The 14,594-nt window shown below is 36.0% G+C and overlaps 1 protein-coding gene and 1 long non-coding RNA gene across 2 annotated transcripts in view; both read right to left on the bottom strand.

The window, feature by feature from the left end:
• LOC125677509 (uncharacterized) overlaps positions 1-14,594 on the bottom strand; it is a 171,474-nt gene that overhangs the window by 60,798 nt on the left and 96,082 nt on the right. Inside the window, exons 12-13 of the mRNA XM_056161023.1 lie at positions 696-945; positions 451-629 (exon numbers count right to left, since the gene is read on the bottom strand). Of these exons, the coding sequence (XP_056016998.1) occupies positions 451-629; positions 696-945 (429 nt within the window). The remainder of the gene's footprint in view (positions 1-450; positions 630-695; positions 946-14,594) is intronic.
• Positions 5,220-13,114, bottom strand: LOC130052893 (uncharacterized). The gene is made up of 2 exons (XR_008801262.1): positions 6,198-13,114; positions 5,220-5,905 (listed from the first exon to the last, which is right to left on the bottom strand). It is a non-coding gene; the product is annotated as an uncharacterized LOC130052893 (long non-coding RNA).

Genomic DNA, 14,594 nt, shown 5'->3' on the forward strand with positions numbered 1-14,594 from the left:
CCTGTAATGTTCTCTTTCTCATATGATCCCTCATACGTCATTATTGGGTATTTTTTTCACTTTTGTAAGTGTTTAGAAAGCAGTATTACGTGTTAACTTTAAGATATACAGAATAAGAGTGATCTCCCAGTAGTGACATCTTACATGTGATGTGTAGATACAGAGGATACAATGTACATTAGATATAGCGATGTGAGATACTGAATAACAGGACTGAGACAGACATATGATATATAACGTCAGTCAAGAAACTCTAACTTCAATGTTTAATTTGGCCGATATTCAAATGAAAGTGTCAATCCTCAGTTATGTTAATGAATCGAGTTAATTAGAAGACATTATAGCATGTAACATGATTTAAGAATGTCGATATACATGTACTGTGTTAAGAGAATATTCAAGAGATTGTTCTCCATTTGAATTAACAACAAGATGAGAATATCAACTTACATGTCTGTGACACTTCATCACAGATACTCGTGTCCTCCATGGTGACGTGGGTCAGTGTGTTCATCTGTAGACGGGGTATGAGTAAGTAATCATAGTCCGGGTGGTCAATAATGACACATTTCTCTCCAGACTTCCTGGTGTATCTCTGTAATCTCAGATACCTCACTGCTGTAGTATAACTGGAGAAACGACACACGTAGTACAGATGAACACTACGTTCTATACAACATTCTGTAACACGGTACATGGTCTCGTCCTTGACGTCCTCAGTGATGTCTACTCCGTCCTGATCCCAAAGAAATCCACGTGACTTCAGTCCGTCCAGAGTCCGCTGTGCCTCCTCACTTGTTACACGGTCCTTATCGTACACGTCATATCGTATCTTATTAAGAATGTCCAGACAGTCTGCATCAGTAAAGTCGGGGGTACCGGAGTCAGAACACAGAAAACAGAATAACACGAGCACCTCGTCATCAGACAGGGAGGAGAACTGGTCTGAAAGAAAATGTTATTCATAAAATGAATTTGAAGTAAATAGTGTGATACTTATAAATTCGATTCACTGTAGATTAAGTGTATGATTGATAGGTATACGTATGTACTGCACATCCTTGTCTATTTCATAGTTTTCATTTCAGATTTCATGCGTACTGTGCATGTAAACATAGGTTGGCTTTAACTGGAATATTCCCGGGGAGGAAGAGAGTTTCAACAATACTTTTAATTGGGAAAAATACATATCAAACAATGAGTACATCACAAACAACAACTTGTAAAGAGTCTGAAGTTCATGAATACTACAAACACTGTCACAGTGTATATATAACTGATATAAACATTGGACATTTTATTTACTATGAGGATCCAATGTTAAAATTATCAGATTCAGGAAACAAAAATGAGAAATTAATGAAATTAAAGGGATAGAAGTCATCGCGAAAACAATTTGTCATTTGTTCACCAACATAATCTTTTGAAATCTTCTTTATGGAATTTTTCAAATGTAATAGTTTTGAATTGAAACCTACGAACACGGGGGAAAGTGCGGGGGGGGGGGTAGAGTTCCATGGTCATTTTATGTACTTTTGTATGAATAAAAAACAAAGTAGGCCACACTCTTCAAATCAAAGTACTTAAAGTACTCGTGGGAGTTGAACATTGTGGAAATTCAGTTAGAAAAGATAGCACTGGAAGGGTAGGGGGATAAATGACTGAATGTTATCATGATTTTAGATACAAATCAACTGTTGTTGTTTTTCAAAGCGTTACAACAGCAAACATGGATAATGGAAGGCCCATGGGCCACAACGCTCCTCGTGGGCCACAACGCTCCTCGAGTAACTGAAGTCGTGTTGTTGTTTTCTATGATTTCACCCCTTTATATTCTCATGAAAAATGTGACCACATATTATGGCCCAAACTTTCAAATCAATATGGTTATCAATGCCTTGCAGTTATGAAGAAGTTTTTCCCCTGTATATATACATTCAAGTTTAATCCTAGTTATAGCTAATTCTAAGGATTCATTACTTGAAAAGGTAGTCCAATATGCTAAACTGTCACCTGAGTATACTACAGTCCTGTAGAGGATCAATGGAATGGTAAATAATTGTATAATAACTCAAAATAAATGAAATGCAAAAAAATTAAAAATTGTCGGGCATCGGAAATGCACAAGTCAAGTTGCGCAGGGAATGGGCATAGAGGGAACCGGCAGAAATGTTTTCAGGAATTATCAAGCAGGGAGCAAAATTTTGCGTACATAAATTTCAGCCGACTTAAATCCTGTGTGACCTTGACCTTTAACCCTTGACCAAAATCAATAGGCTTCTTTGTCTCATCAAGGGCGATAGTCCATCTAAGTTTAATTGAGATCCTATAATTTGTTAAAAAATTATAGTGAAGAAAACAAAATTTTCTCCAAATTTCAGTCTATTTATAGCCACTGTGACTTTGACCTTGTGACCCCGGAATCGATAGGCTTCTTGTCTTACTTAATCGATCTAAGTTTGATTGAGATCCTATAATTCGTTCAAGAGCTATGGTGCGGAAAACAAAATTTTCTCCAAATTTCAGTCTATTTATAGCCAGTGACCTTGACCTTTGACCCCAGAATCGATAGGCTTCCTCATCTTACTGAGGGTGACAATCCATATAAGTTTGAATGAGATCCTATAATTTGCTCAAGAGCTATGGTGCGGAAATGAAATGTTGATGCGTGCCCGCCTGCCCGCCCAAAGGCACTTCATCAGATCATAAGCCGAGTTCGACTTCATCGCAACTCCGCTAAAAATGAAACACTAGTCAAATAATGTTATTTGTTGCCAAGGTATTTGGGATATTATACTGTGGCTCAAACAGGGGGTGAATGAACCTGACAGTATGGAAAGCATATAGTGGAATCAGACTTGTGATGCTGGAAATCTATAGTGATTAATAAACTATACATGTACAAGATCCATAACTATTTTTTTTCCTTCAGTTTGTGAGGGAGAATCCTCATGTCTCTTTCATCTGTAGACAAATAAACAATGTGTTTTGAACAGAGCAATTTCCAGTCCTTTTTGCAGCATAAATTCAACATTGTGGCAACTGGGTTAAACTTTGATAGTGAAGTAATACATGGCAGCACCTTATCCCATGCTCTTAAAATTTCTGTTTGACACATACTCATGACATCCACTCAAACATTACAGAGTGCAGCAAAATCCCATTGTAATAGGGGATTCAAAATGGATAACTGGTACAAAGTATGGTACATACTATTCAAAAAGGATAATGAATTTGACATATTGATGTCTTGGAAAAGAAAATTCTGACATCAGGGCTCTAAGCGTTTTCAAACATTGTCATTTGATAAAAGTGTTCTACATTTTTAAAAATAGAGATTAATATGTCTTTACATACATAGGTGAGAAAATTTCCATTATTCCTAGCCGAGACATACCATGTATGCGCAAAAAATTCATAAACAAATATCACACTACTCACGTAGAAAATGTGGACCTTACCGTCATCAAGCGCAGCGAAACACGCCATTTCGAGATTATAGTCGACGAAAGCTCGTTAACAGTAATGAATAAGGTACACTCATTTTGTATCTATTTTGTGACTTTCTTTATTAAAAGGAACAGTTCTCTAATGTGTAACGTGCAATTCCTACGTAATTCAATAACTTGAAGCATGAAGCAGTTTCACTTTGCCACCGGATATAAGAAATTTTATTTCGTATTCCGATCCCAATCGAAAGTTGTTGACTGGGAATGACGTGTTTTAATTCAATCTACATGTAACATGTAAGCATTTTTTATATCACATTAAAAAAACAACAACAAATATATACACATACACAATGTTGTAGAGTTATTTCTTGTAAATTTTCTGAGGTTTCGCACCATATTCGATATTTCGCGCCACGGTGTCAATAGGGCTTGTGTGCAGTTGTCGTTCGTTTCCCTATCAATGTTTATAGGTGACGCTGCGCTACAAACGACAATTTTCAACCTTATCTTTTATTTTTCTATGTCTATCAGTATCAATTTGATCGAAATCTTGTATTCAAATTGATTTGAATACAATATCATTGCATTTATTTACATATCAATTATCAAAATTAGATTAATTCAGAAAAGTTACATGGATTATTTAATGGCGGATGTTTATAAAAGTTTATGTTGATTTACCTAGGAGTAAATCAGCTGACACAGAACCCCCGCTGACGACCACTATACAAATCAATACAAATTACTGCGCAGAAAAGTGCGTGATGACCCAGGGAGATTGAACATAGTTCAACTCCCAATAAAAAAGATCATATTACATCAAATTCATTCAACGCCTATGCGGGTATTTTACTGAGATTTTACGGTTTAGATTATCGTTGAAATCTGGGAAAATATATTTTTCTTATAATCTTCTGTTTAAAAGTAAACAATCCAATAGCAGAAATGAGCAAACCAAAACCATTAACATGGATACACTCACATGATCAAGTTTGATCCCACATTTGTTTTCAAAATTAAACATTTCACTTTTTATTCATTTCATCATCCAGGGAAAATGTTTAGAGTCAATCCTGCACTGGTGATATCTTATGATGTACATAGGGATGTGGGGATGTGAAGATAGCAAGATTGTAATGTACCCCGCCCCCACAAAGAAGGGGAGACAACAATCACAGTCTAATACATGTACAGAAAAGTAATCATTTTAGTGGTTGTTAATTCACATCCCATCGGGAACTTATTTACTCATATTGAGACGCCACAAGCTGTAGGCGAAGTGTCACAAATTTAGACCTATGCTTAGCGCTCAGGGCCGTAGCAGTGGAGGTACTTTAACGTGCCAACGTACGCCAGTTTCAAGTGACAGGAGACCTCCGTTTTAATATTAAGGACGTACTCTACATCGTCATAATGGCTGACTTCCATTAACCCTTTCTCTACCGGCACATTTTAGAGGTTTTTAGAGACTAAATGACAGTATTTTAAAATCGATTTAAATCTGCATGGATCACGATTTGGGGTAGGCATATGACATGTAATTTTGTTAGGAATTGGACAGGGAACAATTTCTTATAAAATTTGTCAATGTATCCCATGACCTCATATAGGTCTACGAGGTCAAAGGTCATATAAGTGCACATTTTTGCAATCTTTTTTCTCTGAAATATATATATTACGACCCCTCTCACTAGATTAGAGTCAAAAATAGGAAATTCTAAATGTATGAGCTAATGTGCCTTTTAATATACTATAAAAAGAACAAAATCAAACTAATCAATTTTATTGACAAACAAATATTTTTGGTTGCTAAGTAACAACACTCATAGTACAATTTTGACCATAATTTGCCTTTCTGCATCCATTCGACACAATTTAAACGTAATTACAATCCATGATGATTAGTAAATGTCACATTATTTTAAAAATATAATCTTTAAATAGATCTTAATCATTTTAAAAGGTTTTTAACAAAAAATGTAATGAAGAGAATTAAGGTCAAAGATCATCAAATGGAAACTTCGTACTTTATATACTTGTCCATCATTTTCTAATAATATGACGTTTTGCCATTATGTTCCATTAAATAGAATAAGTATTGCAACATTAAAACAAAGATCTTTCAATTATTGTTAATCTAAAATAATCTATTTTTTATTCAGTTATATTTGGTTGCTAAGCAACAACACCTTATCAAATGTTATCAAAAAGTACTAACCATTTTTCCTCTCCAAGTTCAACATAAGCGAATGTTCAAGTACTTACTTTCAATCACTAGATTTAAATGTACTTGCATCATATTTAACAAAAATGTTCTTATATTCAACCTCTTGAAACCTATTTCTAGACATAATTCTTGATAACGAGTTGTTCCGACAGGGGCATGCGTTGACCAATATCTGTCTATCGACTGGAACTTCACAGCAGGCGTGTATAAGATAATGCACAAAAATCTGGAAAAAAAAGTATTTCTTAATACTTAGTCCTAAATACTAATGTATTGTCAAAGCTTTTGAATACTCAAATTGGCTCTGTAAATGTTTTCGATAATCAAGGCCCTCTGAAAAGTATGCATTTAATTACTTATGAAATTTTATCAGAGGTAATTGTAGTACACATTTAATAAATGAGTTACATTCACAGCCAGATTAATTTTGGTAAAGGTAATCTTTTTACTATGCATTTTATTATTCTTTTGAAACTGGAAATCACTGCCACAATATCGGTTTTTAAAACTAGTAATACCTGTACAGTTCCTCTTCAGTGAGAGGCTGAAAACTTCCTTGGGAAGTATATGGCAACCCTTCCCCCTAGATATGACCATCTCAGCATAATGGTTGGTGGCAACACAGATGGAGAAAACCAAATCTTCTGTCAAAGACAGCTTCATAAAATCTGCAGTTCTCCGAATAATAGGGTCCCATATCTGAAAGAAAATTGCAAATAAAATCAGTATTGGCCACCATACCTTAAAACGTGTCATACCTTATAATTAGAAACTAATTAGAAATTGTTTTGTCTCATTTTGTATGTATACGATCCCTAGTTATGCAGCAAAAAAAAAAAAAAAAAAAAACCCACCAAAAAAGGAACAGTAAAATGGTACACACATATCAGTGTACCATAATGCCATGATTCCAATTGTGAATGTATTATCTGGATTTATTTGAATGTTAATCAAATTTACACTGATTTAACCCTATATTCAACCTCAAAGAGTCATACCAACTGAAAGGCAGGTTGTCACCCCGAATGAAATGCCACAGTTCTGGGATCAGGTGTTCCTGTGTCCTCCACATCAGCATCCTTCCAATGCATGTCTGGATTTGTCAGTAGACTGTCGCTAGCGGATGATACCTGGGAACTTCCCACTAAATATTGCGATGTCAATACCCTTTTTAAAGAAGAAAAGAAATCACAATTAAGAATTGTTGGTTTATGTTTAAAAAGCAAAATCTAAGTTTCACGGTAGCATGGAACAGTTTCGCACTTAAATTTATTTACTCAAATTTATTTAAAGATATGGTAAGGGATTGCATACATGTGTTAGAAATGAATCGAATATTTTATTATACATTGCGAGAGTAGCAGAGTGGGTAATGAAAAAAAAATGTATCATGTAGGTATCTGCATTATGCCTAGCATATATCATACACGAGGGCAAATACTGAAGAAATTCAGGTTAAAACCTACAGGGTCCAGCGAAAATACTGAAACTCTGAGGGAAAGTGAATGACCCCAGATATAAAAGTTGAATTGAATTGCTTCTTAATGGTACCCAGTGTCTAAATCCCCTTGTATGGTACTCTGATGGGCTGTGGATTTAGTCGAAATTAGAGAAAATCTAGGCAAGAAGGGGATTGATTGATTGATGTTTTCTGCCAAACTCAACAATTTTTCAGTTATCTGGTGGCACCCAGTTTTTTTTATTGGTGGAAGAGAGAACCCAGATACCTGGGGAGAGACCACCGATCTTTCGAAAGTAAACTGGGAAAACTTTCTCACTTACCGGCGCGAATGGGATTCGAACTCGCGCCGACAGAGATGAGAGGCCGTGTGATTTTGAGCGCAATGCTCTAACCACTCGGCCACGGAGGAGACCGGCAAGAACACAGGGGCTCGGTTGTCAGATATTGAAGTTTTGTATTATTTGTTCCCGAATAATAAATTGAAGTTTTGCATGATTTGTGTCCGAATAATAAATTATATAAATAAAATCCACCACCAAAATCCGCTTTTTTAGAGGTTTTCAAAAAGGTGTATCATGTGTACATTAAAGTACTTGGCACACTGATTTGACTGCGGATAACTCCGTTTACCTGATCATGATATGGGGCTCACGGCGGGTGTGACCGGTCAACAGGGGATGCTTACTCCTCCTAGGCACCTGATCCCACCTCTGGTGTGTCCAGGGGTCCGTGTTTGCCCAACTATCTATTTTGTATTGCTTGTAGGAGTTATGAGATTGATCACTGTTCGTTATCTTCACCTTGCATTTATATAATTTATTATTCGGACACAAATCATGCAAAACTTCAATTTATTATTCAGGAACAAATAATACAAAACTTCAATATCTGATAACCGAGCCCCTGTGGGCAAGAAGGGAAGACATGCCCATCAGCTCATAGCATACAAGTACCAGCATGTATGGATCACATTTAATTTATGGTCATAAGCTACTAAGTGTATATAAAATACATGCATTTGGATAAAAGAGAAATCAATATGATTTTTCATTAGCCTGTCATAATCAGACTTTGATTGATGTTAACCCACCCCCATTTTGGCCCAAACACACATTTTGTTTTTATTTCTGTTACAGAATAAAGAAAATAATTCAAATTATGATAATAAATTCTATCATAAGTGTGTTTTCCTAACAGATTGTGTTTTCTTTTCATAGAAAGATAATTTCTTTTATAAACATGGAAAAAACTTGGAAAATAGCCTTCTCACCAGCGGTCGTGAATGCCCAGTCTGATTAAAACCACCCCATCCCATTATACACTAAATACACCCCCTTCTTACACTCGCGCGTCACGTAAGGAGATAATTCTGGGGAAAAGGGGGGGAGGGGTGTTAATCAAACTGCCGGACCCGGACAGGGTGTTATTCACTTGTTTTAGATATAAAATATAAATATTTGCTTTCATGAAACGACAAACCATGGCATCAAATTGTGGTTAATTAATCGTGAATTTTTCATAACATGACAAAACCACATTTTTGTTTTCTTTTTAGTCGGCCTATGTGGCTACATCAACTTACATGTACGTATTTATACTGAATGCATGATCGTTTGGGTCATCCTGCAACAGGCGATCCAGGGCATCTTCTTCTGACATCAGGTCGTTTTAAAGATGTAAAATACAAGCGTTGGTTGTGGCAGTCACGGTGAAGCTGTGTTGTTTTCGTTGAAACGGAAACACGTGTGTTCTCCGTGCACACTTTCAGAAAAGCCCGCGAGGCCCGCGATCCGGATCACGGAAAAATAAAAGTATACAGGCTATATATAGGCGAACTTCTTTTTTGTTTTCTTTCTTTGGCAGAGAAAAAAATTATTACTATTCCGAACAAATATAACGTTTATATCTGAATTCGAAGTACTTTATTTATCTTTTTTTAAATTCAATCTGCCGATGTAATATTCTCAATAGGTGTTTTATGAAGTTACATGTAGGTTGTGTAACTGTTATAAACCAATATTGGTTTTATGCTTTAAAAAAAAAGCAGAGATACCTGGCTGATTATTTCATACATGTATGTATGTTGTTTTAGTGTATCAACAGGTACTGAATTTACTAAAAGAGGACAATACAAATAGTTTTCACCACTTTATTGTGCGACGCGCGTCGATTGCTTTTAGCGACGTCGATTTGTCGCTAATTTTTAAGAAAACCGCGCAGCATGTCCCAATTTCATTTTATCGTAATATAAAAACTACCGAGAATTATAATATGAATAAGGGTCCATCAAAAAGAACATTTCCTCTACTTCTACAGGATGTATTTACTTTTCCCTATTTCCATATATAAATATAGATAAAACGCCGATCTGTTTAAACATTGCGAAATAAAATCGTAAAACAACGTATATGTGCAAAAAATTGCTATTTTCTTATAACTTTGCCAGCCATTAAAAATAATTTTTATATGTACTGAAAGCAGGGAATATATGCTTCTCAAATATATAAAAAATATTGCAGTCATAGGGAAAATAAAAAAAAAATCATAGCGAGGGGGGAAATGGCCTTGCGACAAAGCGTTGCGTCATATTTAGACGAAGTCATCCTTCATTTTAAATGCTTTTTTTAATTTAATGGCTTTATTTATTCAATTGATTTTTGCATAGTTAAAAAATATAGAAAATTTCCAAAAATATGATATATAAAACATATATATTACGTCCGTAGTTTCAAAAATTTATAGACACTCCTTTTGCGTAGCCCTGTTTTTACGCGCTATCGGTCATATTGACCGATACGGTAGAGAAAGGGTTAAAACATGAAGGAAAAAATCAATATCAGCAATATTTGACTTTTGCTTTTCAATTAAGATACCTAGCCGATTAGCTCAGTAGGTTAGCATACCGACTACTAAACTGTAGGTCACAGGTTCAAGTCCAGCAGAGGTTTTATTTTATTTTTTCAGATTACCTTCTACTAAAACTGTATTTTTTGACAAAATTAAGTAAATTTGAAAAATTTCAACTTCAAAATATTGTTGTACATATTTTCCACTTTTCATCTACATCAAATTTCTCTGGTGTAGCATACCTCCTTAAAGGTCTTACTCTCGCTTCTAAATGCTGAGCAGTTTATGATGGAGCACTATTACTATGTTTACCTTTTAGGTTTGACGAAGTCATAGCACGAGCGGGGCTGGAACTCAAGACATTACTTATCAGTTTAAATCTACCTACTGATACTTGTATGTAGACTGACAGAAAGATAGAGATATAAATATAAATAGATAAATATACATGTACTAGGGAGGATCCAGGAATTGCTGTTACAGGGGTTGTCACTTTATGAAGCAAGGGGTCTGGGCGCAGCCTTAAAGGCTCCAGTGGCTCCAGAGTGAAGCCCCCGAAAGCTCCTGGATTCAACAGATTTTATAGAGCTTGAAACGTGTCCCTATTTGGTCATTTGTAACATTTTCTATCATTTTTTTATAATGTGAAATTAATAAAATGACGCAAACATTAAGGGTTTTTGGAAAAAAATAAGTTCTCCCAATAAAGTAATTCAAGAAATCAAGAGATTTTGTGATTTATTTCTCCGGGAGTGGAAAAAAAAATATTGCTTCTGGTATCGTTTAGTACATTTTTTTTAAACAACACACCACGATTTGACTTTGATTTGAAATTTCAGGGCTGCGCTCCCCTCCCCTAATTCCGCCACTGATGTATACTGAACAATTTTAAAAATGCCATAGCCATACATACATGTAGGGCCCAGGGCTTCGTTGACATTTTTGGTACAGGTTTCGGCACTTTATCAATTGGAAATTTTACGTCAAAAGGCTGCTATTCCGAGAAAATCAATTAGACCAAAAATAATGCGTCCGCGCGTTACAATTATTTTTATAGAAATGTATCGCTTATTTTTTTATCATACGTTATTTCGGTTCGATATTTTACCAGAAGTCGCACGTGGTGAGGTCATAATAGGGGTAGTTTTAATATATAGACAGGGACTTGAAGTATGATGGATCATGCAACCCCCCCCCCCACCCCCGAACCTTCTACACACCTTTCTAACTTATGGATTGTAAATATACATCAAATATTATCTAAAAATTTAATAAATCAAGAAGAAATATCATCAATGACAACGAGAATTTTAATTGAACGTAGAAGAGATTTCGATAATCTTTAATGTATACTTACAAAACATAAGTATAAAAAGAAAATAAATGTGTTGATCCTGGATCAGAAAAAGATAAGGGGGTCTTATATGCGCAGTTTCGCATGGCATTTGGAGTGTTGATAAACGGGTTAGGGTTGGGTTGGGGGGGTGGGGGTGGGGGGGGGGGGGGCTTTCACATCATATGAGCCCAGGCAAAAAAAAATATTGAAAAAAGAAAAGAAATATGTACATAACAATTGATAAAGTCTGACGGCTGATTAATATTTAGACACTGGGAAGGGACACTTATTTATTGATAATTCATTCATTTAGTAAATAATTTGTCATCAAAGTGGGAAATTCTGTGGGTTGTATCCTAGCTCCTAAAATTGTGAATTCTCATATAGATATAAACACTTTAGGGCAAAATATATATTGATAGCTAAAAGACACTAAGTATCATTAGTTTGTTGTCTTTGAAAAAAAACAACTTTGATTGGGGTCGATATTTGCGTAAGCTATTTCCGTAAACCAAAAAACAAAAAAAAAACAAAAAACAAAAACAAAAAAAAACAAGCGATAAAGCTAAAAAGTAGAGAAAATTAAGCTCATGTGAGTGTTTATTACCATGGCAAATTCTACCGGAAAACAATGATCACGATTGCCGCGCGGGCGCGTCCGGCGCCGAATACAAGTAGCCAAATAATGCATTGTAGGTAGAAAAACAAATTGCAGTTATATATACATATGTATCATGATTAAAAATACATATGCTACAATTTTGATGCTGGATATCCATACAAGTTAACGGTATTCTGTAAATAAAATAGGGGGTGGCATATAGCATTATGTGTTTATTATGGGACGACACGAGCCGGCCCATTACATGTTCAATAAGATTTGAGAAGTTGCATGCGTTTCTGCGAGACAGATGTCTGTCACCGCAGAAGTGTTCTAACAAAGCATGACGTCTTTTATTTATGTTTTCAGCAAAGGCGTATATCTTTTAAATTGTATCAATGACTGTGATATGTAACATTTTAAATGTCAAGAAAAGCAATAACAACCTTTCCACACGGGTAAACGCGTTATCGGCTATTCGGTAGAATTCGGACATTCGGTTGAAAGTGGTTTTGGACTGGTAAGTTTATTTTCTTAAAATAATTGTGATTGGAGTTCTTTTAGGGCACGGCAACTAGTTTGCGTTGGACCGTAAGTATTAAAATTCAAGAAAAATGCGCGGATGTATTCTATGGTGTTGATGTAGAAGAATAGAACGTTTACAAAAGTAAAATTTACCAATTTTGTTACACATTTTGGTCACAATTTTTATTGTAAGTAAATGCAACCCGACATTTTCTGCAATTTATCAACCATTACTTACTGTCAACAATATAACATATGGCCAATGTCGCGGCCGGGATTCGAACCACGGACCGTTCACCCCGTATGCGGAAGGCCCGGGGTTCGAATCCCGGCCGCGACACACCTAAGTCGTTAAAACAGGTAGTGACAGTTCCATCGCCAAACGCTCGGCAACAGATGTGAATGTCATGGGTCCTCGGAGATGACCTTAAAAACGGATGACCCGTGTCAAAGTAGGTGTGGCACGCTAAAGAACCCTCACTGCTCAATGGCCGTAAGCGCCGAGCATAGGCCTAAATTTGAAGCCATTCATCGGTGTTGGTGACGTCTCCATATGAGTGAAAAATTCTCGAGTGAGACGTTAAGCAAGATACAATCAATCAATCGTTGAGACAAGTTTTGTCAATCTACAAGCAATAATTTTGATTTTAATTCGTTACCGGAAATTCGGTTGATCACTTTGAATGTTATCAGTAACTCTGGTTATCAGTAATTAGGTTGATGTTACTGTAGAGGAAAGTAAGAATCACACGAATACTCAGCATTAACCATTTAATGAGTTGTATATGAAATAACATAAGGTGGAAAGAATTCTCTTCTAATAAAACGTGAAATTGATTGCCCCTTTCTGCTTTTATAAACAAGTTGTATGATCTTATCATCGGGCTTTGCTTATTTTCTATGTACATTATATTAAAGTTAGATCAAAAATAGCAATCAGATACAAAAATACGTGGAGTCTTGCATATTCTTATCTTATAAGAAAGACATATAATACTCTGCAAACGCGTAGCTACCTATACGCAAGTACGAAACTGCGTACAAATTATTTGAGAAAGAAAGAGAGAGAGAGAGAGAGAGAGAGAGAGAGAGAGAGAGAGAGAGAGAGAGAGAGGGAGACTTTGCCATTAAGGTATTTGTGTCTAAAAGTAACTGCATTATATAACCCCGGTTTATGATTTAATCAGCATCATAATGTCCATTCAATCAATTTCCAATCATTAACATCATGCTGAATATCATTTTAATGTACAGTGATCCCCCGTTATATTGCCCCCGTTATAATGCCACCCCCGCATATCGCCAAAAAAGTTCAAAGTCCTGTTTTCCTTGCTATGTTAAACCCCGTTATAGCGCCATCCCCCGCATGCCGCCATCCGCCAACCTATTTACAGGTACGATTGGGTCAATTTCCGTTATAATCACCCTCGCGAATTATCGCCAATCAACGGCAGGAAAATTTCAGTGAGTTGGCTTACGCAATTATCTGCCATTAGTTATCAAGATATCAAAGTTTGCAGCAGATAATAAGTTACGTAAATTATAATCAACTGAGTTCAGATATGCAGTATTGGTTTTGAAATCTAAGTATGGCGGACACACCTAAGTGTAAGCGTCTTGGACATCAAACAAAAACTAGAAATCATTAAATACTCCTACCATTATCAGGCATTTACGACCACAGGAAGCCGGGATTATCCAGGCATTCAAAGCATGATGTAGTAGATAAATGTGTTTGATTTCTTATGACAACTGTACACATACCCCCTTCCCCCGATATAATGCCACCCCCGTTATAATGCCGAAATTGCCGAGGTACAAATGTTGGCGTTATAGCGGGGGATCACTGTACATCATACAGTGTATGGACATGAAGTAGACGGATTAGGATATTCTTCTTTCTTGGCACGCTGGTTTTGACTACGGATACCTCCGCTTACCTTATCAAGATATAGGGCTCACGGCGGGTGTGACAGAGGATGTTTACTCGTCATAGACACCTGTTCTCATCCATGGTGTATTAAGGGGTCAATGTTTGCTCAACTCTCTAATTCTTATTGCTTATAGGAGTTATGAGATTGATCACTGTTCGTTATCTTCACCTTTCATCAGTGACATTTACCATACATGTTTATACCATTCTG

This window comes from Ostrea edulis, chromosome 3 (genome assembly GCF_947568905.1).
Source record: "Ostrea edulis chromosome 3, xbOstEdul1.1, whole genome shotgun sequence".
NCBI lineage: Eukaryota > Metazoa > Mollusca > Bivalvia > Ostreida > Ostreidae > Ostrea > Ostrea edulis.